Raw genomic sequence first — 17,188 nt, 5'->3', positions numbered from 1 at the left:
TTGCTAAGCTACAGAGACGCTTGCAACTTGTGCCCATTGTTCTGAAGCTGTTGCTAAGCAACAGGGTTTGTTGCTTTATACGGAGCTCTCAGCTCCGTATCTTTTACTATAGTGTTCGGTTATCCGGAATTTTTGACGAACCGGCACCATGTCGGTCCCGTCCATGCCGGATAAAAGAAAGTTTCCTGTATCTTGTATTTATGGCCACTAGTTTTGGTCTCCCCCACAAGTGAAAACATCTTCTCTACGTCACCCTATCAAACCCTTTCATAGCCTTAAAGACTTATATCAGTTCACCCTCCAGCCTCCTTTTTTCTAGAAAAAAGAACCCCAGACTGTTCAATCTTTTGAAGAGTTTTTTCAGCCCATGCATGAAATCCAGGACTAAGCTTGGATATGTGGCAAAAATGAGATTTTTAACTTTTTTAAAACTAAGCTACTTTGCACTAGCATTTAGCATTTTTGATAAATGACTTTTAACCTCTGTTTGTCCCTCTTTTTTGGTCAATCCTATATACTGTAATGGCTTTCTCGTCTTTTAAAACCTGTGAACCAAAGGCTTAAGCGTAGCTGGTTTCATGATTCTACTGAGCCAGTGACTGTTTATCTTTGTTAATGAACTGATTCTTGATATGAATTACTGTAGATTTACACTTACTGCAGAACTTACTCCTTGGAATATAGCCTTGCAGATCGACTCTTGGAACAGATTACATTGTGGTAACATAATTCGATCATAAAGTCATTTGTTACCTGTAGGTCAATGCTGGTGTCACTCGGGACCATTAGATATTTTTCATTGTCTCAGTATCCTACAGGGACTTGTTGTCAGGTAAAGAAAGCAATGTCCGGGCCAGCATTTTATCACTTGTGAGGATTTGCACTAAAGAGTTTGAATGTATACCAGAAATGCATTTTGCCAGGATTTAACTAATTGCAAATGAAGTTATTTCAGAAAGATTCTGCTCCCTGTCCCAAAATAAAATTCTCTGTAGCTTATTGGCATAAAAGGCAAAGATATTTGTTGTTTATATTCAAAAGTTGTTCGTAAATTAATCTGGTTTTATTTACTTTCTCAGCACAGCACCAGATGTTTACCAAGCTTTCCTTCAGCTGATTACCCATCTGACGTGGAACCAGACACCAGAGAGATGGTCCGGCAACAGAATAGAAAGAAGAAGAAGTCGGGAGGCTTTCAGTCCATGGGTACACCCAACAACTTCTGATACTTAAGTTACTTTTTTGATTATTTGAGGCACTACAGCTGTAACAAATTAATTCATGCAGTCCTTGATAGCCCAGTTACAAGCTGAGTGCAACTTATTTCAAGCTGTTTCTGCATATTGCATACAAAAACACTGGTGTTTCCCATGAAGTATATTCTAGATAGTATGTTCTTCTTAGGCAGTCCCTCGGAACTGAGGATGACTTGTTTCCACATTAAAAATGAGTTCTCGGGTGACTGAGCCCAATGCGGGACCTACAGTCTCTGTCACAGGTGGGGCAGACGGTGGGTGGGGTGCTTGGGTTGACGTGCGCTGCCTGTGCTTGGCTTCCGCTTGTTCCCGGCGAAGAGACTCGGGGTGTTCGGCGCCTTCCCGGATGCTTCTCCTCCACTTTGTGCGGTCTTGGGCCAGGGATTCCCAGGTGTCGGTGGGGTTGTTGCACTTTTTCAAGGAGGCTTTGAGGGTGTCCTTGAAGCATTTCCTCTGCCCACCTGGGGCTCTTTTGCTGTGCCGGAGCTCCGAGTAGAGCGCTTGTTTTGGGAGTATGTTGTACTCTGTTTATGTAGAGCTGTGCTCTACAACATTTGTTAAAAATAATGCTGATTTTTCATATACGGGCTTCATCTCATCAACATATGAGGTCTTCTCCATCAACTTAAATTGACCATTAGAAAGAGCACAAAATAGTATTTCTCCTAACAAAAGCAATATGAGACTTCTTTATTGCAAGGTGCTGCTTTGTCTGATTTATCCTGAATTTTATTGTGTGTTCTATCTCCTTGGCTTCAAGTCGAGGACAAGTGTATGTTCATCTAGTTTAAAACTACATACAACATAAGGAACAGTGTTTGGATTTTTAAAAAAAATACAAAACTGTTACTAGTTGTGCTGTTGCAAACCATGAGTCAAGAGCAAGTGCAGTCTTTAGATGAAACAGGGTCAGAGAGGGTGGAGAATAATTAGACGAAGGTGTGCAAACGTAATTCAACCCCTATTTCAAAGTCATACATTCTGTCCTTAATTTTATGTAATACTTTGATTTTATATTAATAGCAAAACTTGTGGCAATTTGGAAAGTGGAGAAATAGAGTAGGTAGAAAAACAAGAGTTTCTGTGCAGTATAAACTGAGGAGCATGGAAATGTACAGTTGAGGTGCTACAGAGCCACCACTGACAGAAGGGTGTAACTACAGCATGACAATTTTACATTATGAATGCAGACATAGGAATTTATTGATGCAAAGATGTGCCAACAAGAAGTAATGTCTTGTAGACAAGCATACAGATCTAAGAATTTGAATATATAGACATGGCAGGAAGATGGGCTTAATTTTCATAATCTGATTTCTTCTTTTCATATCCTCCCCATTGCTTTTTAGGGTAAGGGGCTTGGTTTTGTATTTTTTTAAATGCACCATGTTAAACTATTTACCTTTTTTATAGGTGCTTTCGAAATTCTCATCAGGTTTTCTGGTTAGTCTCATGCTATCGTGGTGATAGTGTCATTGCAGAGACATTCTAGTAGAATGTGCGGCCCACACACCACAACTGCAGCTACCAGTACTGAACAGAGCTCTCTGTTATGCAGAAATTATATGTTGGTTTTTAATATTTGTGCAAAATGGTTATCACAAAATTGATCTTTTTATTTTTGTTTTTCCACAGGTTTAAGCTTTCCTGTTTTTAAAGGCATAATGAAGAAAGGATACAAAGTACCAACACCAATTCAGAGAAAGGTAACTTACAGTAGTGCTAATGTTGAAAAATTCATTGCTACGCTGATTGATTTTGTCATAAGTTAGCATGTGTAGAAGAAACATTACCATTAATGAAAGAAAAACTTTGTTTATTTATACTGCACCAAATGACACCAAAATATGATAATTATTCATTATTAGCTATAAACATAAATCTGGTTGTCGTTAAATAGTTACTAGATAGGAAGTGTACATTTAATGTTTGTACATTACAGATACAGTGTATGATATATACTGTATTGAGAGGTATTCTCATAACTGGAAATATGTGAAATTAATATTTTTAACAAGGTCTATTAACATTTTTTGAAACTTAAATCTATGTAATCAGTTTTAACACTTGTCAGGTTTATATTTGTTACTGTGACCTCAGTCTCACATTCAAATCTTAGCTGGCAATCAGATTAACAATTGTAAATTGTTCTTTCCTTTCACGCTTCATCCCCCTCAGCAGAGATGGCAGGCAACCAGTCTGCTCTCAGACCTCTGCTAATGCTGATTTTGAGCTAGCCACAAATAGGTGTGCTAGAGCAGTCTTGGTCAACTCTCCTGATAATTTCAGTACTTTTGAAATAATTCTTGTAGGGCAGTACCTCTCCAAACAGCATCTTCACTGACAGCCCAGCTGTGATTGGCAGCTCAGCTGGTGGGGAAAAGAAATGTCAAATTTGAGAAAGAGAAGCAACTAATTCTGACCAGACAATTTTAAGGGGTAGATAAACTTGGTTATGTTTTATAAAGGGATCTATTAATTGTCACAATTTGCAAGTGTTAGCTTGAGGAATCATTTCACAAACTTCTTTTGAGGTAAAAATCTGTTCTCTGTTTTAGACCATCCCAGTGATACTAGATGGCAGGGATGTCGTCGCTATGGCCAGGACAGGTAGTGGTAAGACTGCAGCGTTTCTTATTCCACTGTTTGAGCGGCTGAAGGTACATAGTGCCCAGACAGGCGCAAGAGCTTTAATCCTGACGCCAACTAGAGAATTGGCATTACAAACCATGAAGTTCACAAAAGAGGTAAAATGCTTCCTTTCAATTTATGTATATCAGGATATATAGATTTAGATTAACACTAAAATATAGCAAGCACGGAATCTATCACTTATTCGGTTCCCAAATATTTTGTTGCATTCATATTGCTACAGGAAACTTTGGTTTATCCGGAGGTTAAAAGTCCGTAAAGCTCTATCTACCGGCAAAATTCAGGAGCCGTTTCCTATAAGTTTTTTTTAACTTCTCGTTGCTTTTTTTTTTCCCCAGTCAGGCTCTGCAGGGTCTGTAGCTAAGCAACAGCTTCAGCTAGAGACGTTTTTAAGCTGCAGCCGACTGTTTTGAAGCTGTTGCTAAGCAACAGGGTTTGTTGATTCACACGGAGCTGAAAATCTCCGTGTGTTTCAACATTAGCGCTGGTTTGTCCGGCAGTTTTGATGGGACGGCAACAGCTCGGTCCTGTCGGTGCCGGATATCACAAAGTTTCCTGTACAACAGAAGACAGCAGGTGTCTTTATTGCTTTTTTTTTAAAGTGTTTTTTCTAAACCATTTTGAAATTCTTACAGTTCCAGCAGAACTTAAACTATTAAAAATGAACTGCATCATTCGTGCATTACCAAACATTCAAACTTACATGAGTGATGGGTGAAATAGAGCACATTAGGGGCGGCTGCAGTGTGTCTTTTTGTGTGGACATGATTGTCCTCTGCCTAGCTCCTTCATGTCAGGCAAGTCAGCAAGAAGTAAACGTCAGGAGAAGCATACCTAAGATGGTAATATCCATTTTTACAAAATCAAACTACAAGCTTCTCAAACTTGTGTATCACATAATTCGTCAAGGAAAGAAAAAGCTACTAGTATTTATATAGCATCTTATCACAACTCTCAAACATTCCAAACAGCTTCACAGACAATTAATTACTTTGCATTGCAATCACTACTGTATATTATACCATGTAACTGGACAAGAAATAACTAGATTTACTTTACTGCTACAGGAGAACGGTACTATTTGGTCCTTCCTTACTTCATTACAGTTTACCTTGCTATTACCTTGATACATAGTATGTACAATTACTTTTTTAATGCTAATTGTAACTAATAAACCCAAGGAATAAGAGTATTTTCTTCATCTGCTGCATGTGTATGCACATTTATTCTAATTAGTATGACATATCTCTTAATCTGATAATATTTAAGAAAATATTGCATTCTTTGTACAAATAAAACAAATGTTGTCAAGAGTAAGAATTGTGGTCCAGATTTGTGTATTACATATTTCAGATTCTCTTATTTTGGACTGTTTATATAATGCTATTTTTGTTATAGAGCTTCCTGTTAGATTATGCTTTATGTCCAAGTTGAATAAATATACCATACATTTTCAAAATAAAATTAAACAAAAACCTGTTCTGCCTATAACTGTCTCTATTACTTGAATTTGCAGCTTGGAAAGTTTGCTGGCTTCAAAACAGCTTTAATCTTGGGCGGAGACAAGTGAGTTTTTTGGTGGTAATCTGTAATTTTGATGGTGTAATTTAATTGACCCAAGCAAAACCAACAATTTAATGAGATGTGTGGTACTTACTTTTTAGAATGGAGGATCAGTTTGCAGCACTTCATGAAAACCCTGATATGTAAGTTGACATTTTTCTTAAATGTTGTTTGATGATGACGACTAACCCCTTGAGGATAATTTCTTGAAGTAGTTTATTTTTTTTCATTGTTCAAAACTTTGTGTCAAATGTATCTCCCAAAAGGCCTTTGTAACATTGCTTTATTTTGTGTATTATTAAGGTGGAAAGGTCTTCAGCTACCTGAAATTCCTTTTGTAAAATAAAATTACTGAATGTTATTGTTTTTAGAATTACCTCCCATAAAGAATTGGACAAACAATTGGGCTCAGTTAAATTGTATAATGTTATTTATAGAAATGTATTGTTACTTCTAAGAATTTCAGTTTTACATTTGTTGATGTAAGAGAATACCACAATAGAAATATTGAATTAGTAATATTGTCCCCCATTGTACCTTGGGACGAAAACCATGGGCCCACTATGAAATTGGTCTTTGTGTGGTTGACTCCTTTCAGTGATATTTAAGATGGGTATTTCAGGGACAGCATGGTGGTGCTGAATGTTGGAGCCTGAGTGCTCAGTGCTATGCACTAAAGGATGCTCATAGTTCGAATTCTTCTGCTCAGTTCCTGATTTTTAGCTATGCTGAGCAGAGACTGTGATTTTTCTGTACAGAGAGATAGAGGAAAATCTTTGGGGAATGTACAAGTGGTCTCTAGCACCTCCCGATGGGTGGCTGTAGAGGGTATTGGGGCAGGTCAACTACCTGCTCTTTTAGCAACAAAAAGTAATTGGTCAGGACAGGCTGAAAATTAGGGATAATTTACAAATAAAGAAAATTACAGAAAGATAAATCTTAAAAATTGGATAGTTCAAGTGATTTCTTTCTAGTCTTTGCTTTAGGATTTCTAACCTTGTGGCTGGCAAATATAGACTACTTCAAAAGTCAGGTCACTTGCTGAAGTAGCATGCAAATCTCTTAAATGTAGTGCTGTTTAGAAGATAACTGCTTTATGTTTTGATGTACTCAATGCATATCACTTGTACTTGAATGCAGGGATGGGACAGTGAAACCTTTATTTTACCGCATAGCATATAATCCTGAAGCGCAAAAGTACATATGGTAGACTAATTGCCTGTAGAACTCTGTTGGCTGAGCATTAAGTATTCCAGCAATTACCAGTAAATGCATCATATGCAACAATTGAATTAATGAGTACCAGAAATGTTTACACACATCAGTACTGCTTTTATGTAGATTTATAACCTGCACAGCTTATGTTCTATTTGTTCTCTTTACAGAATAATTGGCACACCAGGTCGTTTAATGCATGTAGTTGTGGAAATGAACCTCAAGCTATATAACGTTGAATATGTGGTCTTTGATGAAGCAGACAGGTAAAATTGATCAAATCGAACCAGTACCTCTTCCCATTGTTATTGCTGAATTATATTGCTGATTTTTGACGACACAATGTATATTTCTGTGTTTTAAAGAAAAAACTTGCATTTATACAGTGCTTTTCAGGACATCCCAAAGCACAGCACAATCAATGAAGTACTTTTGAAGTGTAGTCACTGTTGTAATGTAGGAAGCACTGCAAGGTCCCACAAACAGCAATGAGCTAAATGACCAGATCATTTATAAGTGTTGGTTGAGGGATAAATGTTGGCAAGGACACCGAGAGCACTCTCTTACTTTTCTTCAAATGGTGCCGTAAGATCTTTTGCGCCCACCTGAGAGGGCAGACTTGGCCTTGGTTTAACATCTCATCTGAAAGGCAGCACATCCAACAGTGCAGCACTCCCTCAGTACTGCACTGAAGTCGGTCTAGATTATAGGCTCAAGTGGGGCTCTGAACCTAGAGGTAAGCGTACACTGGGCCAAGGCTGATCGAAAGTGTTTTTTTGTGGTGCAGATCATCTGAACTTGGTACAGAGGTATAGTGTTAAGACAAGGGTGTATGATAACATTTTTAAATTGGATAATTTGGCTACTTTACTAACCACAACCCAAAGGACAGAAGGTTGATAACATTTTAGTCTATTATTACTGGCTTTATTTTTTGTGGTTTATTTTAGTATATTTTTAGAAATAAATTTCCATACAAGAAAGCTCAATGATTATGTACATTTGGCTTGTGTATGAGAAGTGAAAAAAAAAGAAAATTGATTGCTGCCATGGCAGTCCAGATTAGCTAGCCCACACTTCCTCGGCAGCAATCAATTCTCCCCAAACTGAAAACATAAACACAACAGATTGCACTTGGATTGTCAGTAATGTATTACAAGGGTGATTAAAAAGCCATATAACACATCCTGCCAGTTTAGGTTACTTTCTCCAAACGCACAGTCTCCCTCCTGCTTTGGTTTTAAGTTAGTATTCCTTTCCTGAGACATGACACTTTTCTGAAATGTTCTGTGAAAGTTAAAAATGGAATGTCTCCTTCTTTACCCTCCTGTTTAATGCCTTTTAACTCTTACTGATAGTGTTTTAAACTGTTTTTAGTAAGCTTAATTGCATTCATTTGTGTGGTAAGAGAAGACAAATGAATGGGCTTTTGTCTGATACTTGCTGTAATGGAGTTTATTTCAAGGAGATACTATGGCATTCTGTACAATTTTCACATTGCCCACACATTATAACCTATTTTTGATTTTTGAGGCAGAGTGTTAGTACCTGTATCTTGCTTATAATTAGCCAACGCATTGTGTAGAAAAATGTGCATTTTAAAATTGCTATGATCACATTTGGTGAATTTTTTAATCATTCTTCAGGATGTGGGCGAGCTGGAAAGGCCAGCATTTTTTGCCCATCCCTAGTTTCCCATGAGAAGCTGGTGGTGGGCCTTGAACCATTACAGTCCATGTGGTGAAGGTGCTCCCACAGTGCTATTACTGTAGTTAGGGAGTTCAAGGATTTTTGACCAGTGACAATGATGGAATGGCAGGATGGTGTGTGTCTTGGAGGTAATTGTGTTCCCATGCACCTGCTGCCCATGTCCTTCTAGGTGGAGGAGGTTGCAGGTTTGGGAGGTGCTTCCGAAGCATCCTTGACTACTTGTTACAGTGCCTCCTGCAGATAATAAACACTGCAGCCATGGTCGCCGGTGGTGGAGGAAGTGGTTGTTTAAATTAGTGGATGGAGTGCCCATCAAGTGGACTGCTTTGTCCTGGATGGTGTTGAGCATCTTTAACTTTGGTGGGAATGACTCATTAGTACTAAACTAGCGCAACTTCTCAAACAGCAAAAAGAAGAGCATACAAAGAACTCCAATCCTGTCTTAGTGGCACATTGGAGAAAATTATTAACCTACATTATGATTAATTATAGATTGTACTGTTCACTGAAGCATAATCGTGAATTGAGAAAGTGGGAACTGATTTTTGTATAGAAGTACTGCCACACTAAGGGGGCGATTCTGCCAGCCCTGGGGAGGCGGGTCTGCCGGGAAAATGGCAGAAACTGGGGGTGGGGAAAATGGCAGAAACTGGGGGTGGGTACCCACCCCGCCCCAACCCGCCTCTGTGCCATCTTCCCAGGAGGCGGGTACCCGACCCGTGCCGGGTCCCGTCTCCTGGAGGCAGGAATGGAATTACAGCCACTTAACTGCCTGTTAACATGTAATTAACAGGCAGTTAAGAGGATTATCCCCATTTTTCCATTAGAGGTGCGGGCTTCCCGACATCGGGGAACCCCACCAGGGTCAGCGAGCCGAGCAGTGGGTCTGCGGGGTCCAAAAGTGCGCTGTGGTGGTAAGTGATGGGTGCAAGTGTGGAGAGGTAAGTATGTGAGGTGAGTGAAAAGTGATAGAAATATTTTCCTTACCTTTGTTTCTTCCTGCAGACTTCAATCGTTGAGGATGCGGAGGCTCCGGCATCTCAATGACAGAGATGACAGAATGGCTGCTGCACTCTCCGGTGCAACAGCCATCTGCTTTCTGCTCACAAAATAGGTTTGGTGAGCCTTGAGTACAAGAACTCACCAAACAACAGAGAATGTCAGTGTTTGACAGCAGCACGGTGGCATAGTGGTTAGCACTGTTGCCTCACAGCGCCAGGGACCCGGGTTCAAATCCGGCCTCGGGTAACTGTGTGGAGTTTGCACATTCTCCCCGTGTTTGCGTGGGTTTCCTCCGGGTGCTCCGGTTTCCTCCCACAGTCCAAAGATGTGCGGGTTAGGTTGATTGGCCATGATAAAAATTGGCCCTTAGTGTTAGGGGGGATTAAACACGTGGGGTTACGGGGATAGGGCTTGGGTGGGATGGCTGTCGGTGTAGGGACCGGGTGCTAGGGTTTGGATGATCAGCCATGATCTCGTTGAATGGCGGAGCAGGCTCGAAGGGCCGAATGGCCTACTCCTGCTCCTATCTTCTATGTTTCTATGTTTCTCAAAGCTGTCAAACAATGACAATTCACAGATGAAACGTCAGCAGTCCCGCCTCCAACACGCCCCCATTTGCAAAATCACCCCCCAAGATTAATTTGAATTAGGTGACTGTCCTCTTGTTCTGCTTAACGGGGGGAGTCCAGAACCAGGGGTCACAGTCTAAGGATAAGGGGTAAGCCATTTAGGACTGAGTTGAGGAGGAATTTCTTCACCCAGAGAGTGGTGAACCTGTGGAATTCTCTACCACAGAAGGCAGTTGAGGCCAATTCATTCGTTAAATATATTCAGGAAGGAGTTAGATATATTTCTTAAGGCTAAAGGGATCAAGGAATATGGGGAGAAAGCAGGGACCGGGTACTGAATTTGGATGATCAGCCATGATCTCATTAAATGGTGGAACAGGCACGAGGGGCCGAATGGCCTACTCCTGCTCCTATCTTCTATGTTTCTATGTTTAACGTGAAAACATTGGTGAATGATCCTATTTGTAAATGTGCCAATAGTTAGCTTGCTTTTTTTGTAAAATATTCTATTTTTTCCTCCCACAGTCCAAAGATGTGCGGGTTAGGTTGATTGGCTATGATAAATTGACCCTTAGTGTTAGGGGGATTAAATACGTGGGGTTACGGGGATAGGGTGGGATATGTGTTGGTGTAGGGGTTACGGGGATCGGGTGGGATATGTGTCGGTGCAGGCTCGATGGGCCGAAATGGCCTCTATCTGCACTGTGGGGTTTCTGTGATTCTGTGACAGTAGAGGGAATGTAGAGACTGGAAATGTTTGCTGATGATACACGACTGAAATCTGCTGTAAATATTTATTTTGTGCCAGATTGTTTGAGATGGGATTTGCAGAGCACTTGCAAGAGATTATCCAAAGGTTACCAGACTCCAGACAGACCTTGCTCTTCTCGGCCACACTGCCCAAGCAACTGGTGGAGTTTGCACGTGCTGGTAAAGACTTTAATAGCCTTGCTTTAAAACTGCAGTAATTTACTTTAGATTTTAGTAAGAACTACCTGTTAATATTCTTCGTGTTGTTTTATATAATAGTTTACTGATAAAATAGGGCTTTATTTTAAGCAAAAGCACAACTTGTTGATTGCAAATTAACCTCTGGCTCAGGTCGATAAGGCAGTGAGTAACTGAGCTATACAGAACAGGAAGGTTCCAGGTTTAATCCCCAATCTATGCTGTTGGCTGACTTCAGGTGGTAGATGGTGCTACATTTGTTTTTTGTACCCCTTGGTTAGGGAGTGGAGAATCAACCAGGGGTACTTTTCTGAATACTATGCAGCGCTCCCTGCTAGAAATGTGTGGCTGTCCGATGAGAGTAAGTCAAGTTCAGAGACAATGCCCTTTGTTGACAATACCTAGATTGATGCATGAATAATGGGCACTTAGTGAGGTAATAGTGTGGCTGGTGCCTACATAACTGTATCTCAGCAAAGAGCCCTCACTAAAGGAAGAGAGAAAATTAGCATGAAAGAGATAGAAGAGGAAAAAATTAATCACAGGTTTTTTTTCAGCTTTGTGATAAAGAACACCATCGAAATCAAAAGTGTTAGTTAAAATCTAAATTAAGCTATAAATTTTCGGTTTAAAATGTTCGTTTTGTTCCACCTCAGTAGCGAGCTTATGAACTGAAATGCAGACCTTGCCTGAAGGGAATGTTTAGGTTAAGCTTTACACACAACGGGCCGTATTTTTTGATTGGAGGCTTCATGCGTGCGGAGGCCTCCGATCTGGAAAAAATCTACGGACTTACCCGAGGGCTCCAGAGGTCTGGACACTTCCGCTCCTGGACCTCTCCAACTTGAAATGTGCAGGGCCCACGTATCCCAGAGGCGCATGCGGTTCGCAAGCGTCCCTGGGATCACTTTGGGCCATGGGGAGCTAATCAAAGAAGGGAATCTCCCTTCATACACTTGACAGATAGACCTGACAAATATATGAATGGAGATCACCCCAAAAACACTTTAAAACATTAAATAATTTTTTTTTAAAACATTACATTTTTAAAATGAGTTGAAATTACAATAAATTAAATATTTTAAACAAAAATTTAATTTTTTGAAAAAATAATTAAAGTTTTTTATGGGGCTAAAAATAAACTTACATTTTTTAAAAAGTATTTTTAAATGATAAATGGATGAAAAAATTTGTTTTTTTCAACTCTTTTATGCTGGTAAAAGCAGGCCTTACGCCTGCTTTTACCGGGCGTAAGATTTCTAAGGGTTTTCTGCGGGTGGAGGTTCTCCAGAAAGCCGGACTCCCCCCCCCCGCAGAGGCCCTTCTCCAGGGCAGGTGTCCGATCTGTCAAGAGCATTCTTGACGGATCGGAAATGCCGGTTTACAGCGCATGCGCTTGGCATGCCTGAAACTGACATTTCCGATGTCCCTACGGGTGTGTACACAGCTCATACACACCTGTAGGGTTTGGAATATACGGTCCAACGTTGTAGGGCGTGGACTCTTCCAGATTTTAATTGGTTATATTTGGTACCACACTAGCATCTATTTGAAAGCTAATTTAATGGTACCTACAAAGTGCTTTACCTATCACTGCAAAATAATAAATCCTTAAATTTCTATTTTCAGACTACTGTTATCTGCAAATATTTTAATTAAAAAAAAAAAAACATGTTTTCCACAGGGAAATCCCATTTTCAAAATACAGCTGTAGTCACAGACTAGTTAAAAACTGAAATGTTTGACCATATTTTTGTCTGCTCAATGGGACAGATGCACTGTAAAATTGTTGTTGAGCAGGCAAGCACTGAAATGCTCAACTGAAATTATGCTGTCCTGGAGAGTTTTTATTTGCGTCTCTGTTGTTAATCATTATGTCTGCCAAAATAGATTGATTGTCCCCGGTGTTTCCCAGAAAATGCCCAAACAATTCAATTGTAAGGTGGCATACTGGTGGTAAGAGTGTTTATGTATTTAAACTTTTGCTCACTCAAGAGCTGCCTGAGGCTATATATTTACAGTGTGGAATAAATGTGATGTTTTGCATTACATTTCAATGAATTTTGGGTTTTGTACATGTGGAAAAAGTTGGGTTTGATAATAGTTTTGCTTATCGTTTGAGTTCTGTATGATGTAAAATTTTGTACCTGAAATTGGGGGGAAATTAATTTCTAAACTTTACAGTTGTGCCTCCCATTAAAAGCCCTAAATGTTGTAAATTTTAATTCGCTGCATTCCTGTTTTATATAAAGCATTAATTATTATAGATTATGCATGTGGAACCTTAAATATATTTCTGTACTTTTTTTAAGCAGTCTGCTCAAAAATGTACAGCCCTCATCTGGCATTTTCTTGTTAATGTGAACTATAATATTTTTATAGCTTAAAACCAAATTTGGCAGTGATGATCTGCTTTTTGTCTTTAATGTTTTAAAAAGCTATTTAATAAAATTGATAATTAAAAAAAAATGCATGTTCCAGGTTTGACAGAGCCAGTTCTAATCCGGCTGGATGTAGACACTAAACTGAATGATCAGTTACAGGTAAGAATCTTTTTATAGTGGCATGCCATGTATAAATATGAAATTATGAAGAATGTGCACTTAATCTTTCAAAGTAATAACAGTACAGAGAATATTGCATTTTTACGTTTAAACTTGCATGGTGCTATATCTTTATTTTGTGGACAGTTGGATTAAATACATCTATATTACACCTATGTGCAAAAGCTACATCTGTTATAACTACCTGCTTCCATTTTGACTTCAGTTTATTACAGCACTAATAGTAAAATAATAATTCTTACTGATTTGTAACCATTTCAAATGAATTAAATGTCTTGTAAATAGGAAATGTTTAGAATTGAAGGATTGTTACATGTAGATTTATGCTATCATAGAGACAGTTTGTTCAGATCTAAATGGAATTTGTACTGGTGAAGGTTTGATCAGCAGCTATGAGAGATGATAGAAGATTAAAAAGTAATGGTAAATGGTATAAATTGTTAACTGTTCAACATAGTTTGAAGCAGTCTGAAAATACTGTTTTACATGATTAAGAATTAGCAAATTTGACTTTCTAGCGTAGTATGTTGTTTTAAGGACTAGAACTTTTTTTACTTTTTTTAAAATCGCACACTAACATCTGCATTAAACATTATATCTGGTATTTTACAGTTGGCATTTTTCCACGTACGGTCTGATGACAAGGCAGCTGTTCTGCTTCACTTGTTGAGAAATATCATAAAACCTCAAGAACAGACTCTCATTTTTGCTGCTACCAAACATCACGTGGAATACTTAAAAGAGGTTTGTGTTGAATGTGAAGATGGGCAAAGACTGTTCAAACTAAATGTCAGCCTTAGCCAAGACAACAAAAGCCATCTTTTCTTTTCTGAAGGAACTCTATTCAGCTTAACTTGACAGTACTTCAGATTTTTTTTTTAAAACAGACCCTTTGAGTACTAAAACCATGTTAAATTTCAAAATGGACAATTGTTCTTCCAAGTAAACTCTGGGAGAGTAAAAAATAATCCCTTTCCTCTGTGCACCACTAGAATAGTTCCGAGTTAACAGCTGGGAAGTTGTGATGTTGATTATGCAAAGGATGTAATTAATGTCTGACACTACCCTGTGACCTAAAACACCTCATAATTAAAGGCTTTTTACCTGGTACAGTTGCTTTGTCTCCGATTCATTGGCGCCAGTTATCAATATATTTTTATAAATTTGTGTGTTCCCAGAACAAAATCTGTTGTCTTATTAAGGCTACACCCATAGTAGTGTACAAAATTGAACTCAGCAGCAGAGGGTAAATAAGCTGGGAAATGCCATTCTGATTGTAGTATTTGGTGTTATTTTGTGGTTGTAGTTGACTCGCCATTGAGAAGCCTGCATTGCATTTGATCAGTGATCCACTGATCTGAGTTTTAGGCTACAGTTGTACTATACAACAGGTCTGAGGCTGATAGCCACAGTGTGTGAAGTGTAGCTGACAAGATATGGATTATATCGGGGCTTGTCCCTGGCTGCAATACACACTATGCCCCCTTCTCATTACATTAAAAAGACTCCATACTAAGTATAGAAATTGTCCAGGCATTCGCTGGATTACAAGCATTTTTTTAAAACTATCTTCACATTGGATTGGGGTTTTACTCCTCTTAGTGCAATGCCCAAGTGCTGTGAGGTGGCCCACTGGATGTTACTCTCATCAATTGGGTTTAGTGTGTTTGGGTGTCTGATTGGGACCTTGCACCTAAATTATACTATAACTTTTATGCAAATCTGAAGCTGCTTTACATTGACACAGAAGTGGCAACATAATTGCAGCCGTATTATGTTTTTTGTAAGACGGTAAAAGCAAGCTTTCACCCATCAGCATTTGCTCCCCTAACAATCATGAATAGAACATTTTTATTACGTAAAGATTATACTTTATAAATCCGAGAAATAGCCTGAATGTACTTTGAAAGGTCTGATTGTCATTGATTGCTTATTTTCAGCATGTAATAGTTTTTTTTATAGGAAAACATTATCCTAAGACTACATGTGCTTGCACTTATTACTTTTGTTTCTACCAGCTGATCACCAAACAAGGCATTGACTGTTCGCACACCTACAGTGCTCTAGACCAAACAGCAAGAAAAATCAACATTGGGAAATTTGTCCACAGAAAGTGTATGGTGATGATTGTCACTGATGTCGCAGCTCGTGGTATTGATATTCCCATGTTGGATAATGTCATAAACTACAATTTTCCATCCAAAGCCAAGCTTTTCTTGCATAGAGTTGGTAAGCAAATTATTAAGATTTTCAAACCTGAGAGAATTGACTTGAAATGTTGTTGGGGTGGAGGGAGAGGTCAGTTGGGTTTAATGGTGTGTGAGCAGGTTACACCATGCAAATTAGGACCAACTTGATGGACCAGCTGGTCCCTTCCTGTCCTTTTTTATAAATGTAATCTTTGTGCCGATAAATCTGGAGAGAACCCTCCAGATGTTGGTTCACACCAATATGCGGTTTGCCTCATAATTGCCAAAAATGGTATTGGAGATTTTTTTTTAAATACACCTTGAATGTGCAGTTCTTTTCTGATTAATTCCATTTTAGCTTTGATTTTTATCTTGGACTTTATGGAATATCAAGTAATCTTGCCTAGAATGTTTCAATTTTCTTTGTGTTTAAAGCTTTGTAAGCCTTTGAGTAGTGATTGTGTTCTGCAAGTTACAGTAAATGTTTTCCCTAAATAACCTTTATAAAACAAATAATTGAAGTGACTTAAAAGAATATTGTGAATATTTTAAATACATATTGTGTGTCAGTTTGCCATAATCGGTGCACGCTGTACTCCAAGGTATGTTTGCCAATATATAATGAGCTACTGGGGGGAAATTGATCCAGCGTGTATAATTGTGGTGGAAGTGGAAGATATGACCTGTACATACCTCATTAAATTATAGTTTGAGCTTTTGAGAGATTTCTCATTTTAAAACATTCAGCATTTAGAAGTTTATTGCAACATCAATATTTACTGATAAACATGCTGGCTTTTGTGTACATAGATTTTATAGATTTAAATTATTATTGTATGTTAAATTTTCTATTCATTTGGAGTATATCTTTAAGATAAAATAACAATGTTGTTTATGAAGTAATGGCTGACATGTAACATTGTTAATTGTGAACCAGGTCGAGTAGCCAGAGCTGGCAGAAGTGGCACTGCTTACTCATTGGTAGCCCTGGATGAAATTCCATATGTTTATGATTTACATCTGTTCCTTGGACGACCCCTCAAATTTGCAAGCCAAGATGAGAATTCTGAAGGTAAATGTTCGTGTGTTTTCGCTATCTCGTAAAGTTTGTTTTGCTTATTTTTAATAAAGCATAATGCATTTAATTTAGAAGTCCAGTGAATCCACCAGGTTGTAACATTTTACTTTGTTTATAATTTTCAGCATGGATTTTAGAGAAAGTAAAAGTTAGACTTTCATAAATTATTTAACCTACTTTTATTTCAAACAGTGCAATTGAAAAGAGAAAAATGCATTAATCAATTTTATTTGGGCTTGCATGATAAAATGCACATTTAATCTTTCAGGTACTGATTTGGCTAATCTAACTTCAGTAGAAAACTCAAGTATGTCTTCTGTAAAATATTGATCCATGTGTAAGACTACACATTCCCCTCTCTGTCACACAGTCCAGAACTTGTGATATCAACTTAATATCTCCTACATTTGAGCTTAAAGCTAGACAAACTGAATCAAAAATT

General features: G+C 38.5%; 1 protein-coding gene across 1 annotated transcript in view; it reads left to right on the top strand.

Moving 5' to 3' along the window:
- Nucleotides 1–17,188, top strand: part of ddx54 (DEAD (Asp-Glu-Ala-Asp) box polypeptide 54) — a 39,464-nt gene that overhangs the window by 2,493 nt on the left and 19,783 nt on the right. The window contains exons 2-12 of the mRNA XM_085961739.1: nucleotides 1,080–1,206; nucleotides 2,892–2,962; nucleotides 3,815–4,003; nucleotides 5,425–5,474; nucleotides 5,573–5,614; nucleotides 6,857–6,952; nucleotides 10,776–10,897; nucleotides 13,397–13,458; nucleotides 14,092–14,223; nucleotides 15,498–15,708; nucleotides 16,606–16,740. Of these exons, the coding sequence (XP_085817865.1) occupies nucleotides 1,080–1,206; nucleotides 2,892–2,962; nucleotides 3,815–4,003; nucleotides 5,425–5,474; nucleotides 5,573–5,614; nucleotides 6,857–6,952; nucleotides 10,776–10,897; nucleotides 13,397–13,458; nucleotides 14,092–14,223; nucleotides 15,498–15,708; nucleotides 16,606–16,740 (1,237 nt within the window). The remainder of the gene's footprint in view (nucleotides 1–1,079; nucleotides 1,207–2,891; nucleotides 2,963–3,814; nucleotides 4,004–5,424; nucleotides 5,475–5,572; nucleotides 5,615–6,856; nucleotides 6,953–10,775; nucleotides 10,898–13,396; nucleotides 13,459–14,091; nucleotides 14,224–15,497; nucleotides 15,709–16,605; nucleotides 16,741–17,188) is intronic.

The sequence above is a fragment of the Somniosus microcephalus genome, chromosome 19 (assembly GCF_052327205.1).
Source record: "Somniosus microcephalus isolate GS21.2 chromosome 19, FLI_Smic_1.0, whole genome shotgun sequence".
NCBI lineage: Eukaryota > Metazoa > Chordata > Chondrichthyes > Squaliformes > Somniosidae > Somniosus > Somniosus microcephalus.
This window is presented reverse-complemented; position numbering and strand designations above follow the sequence as displayed.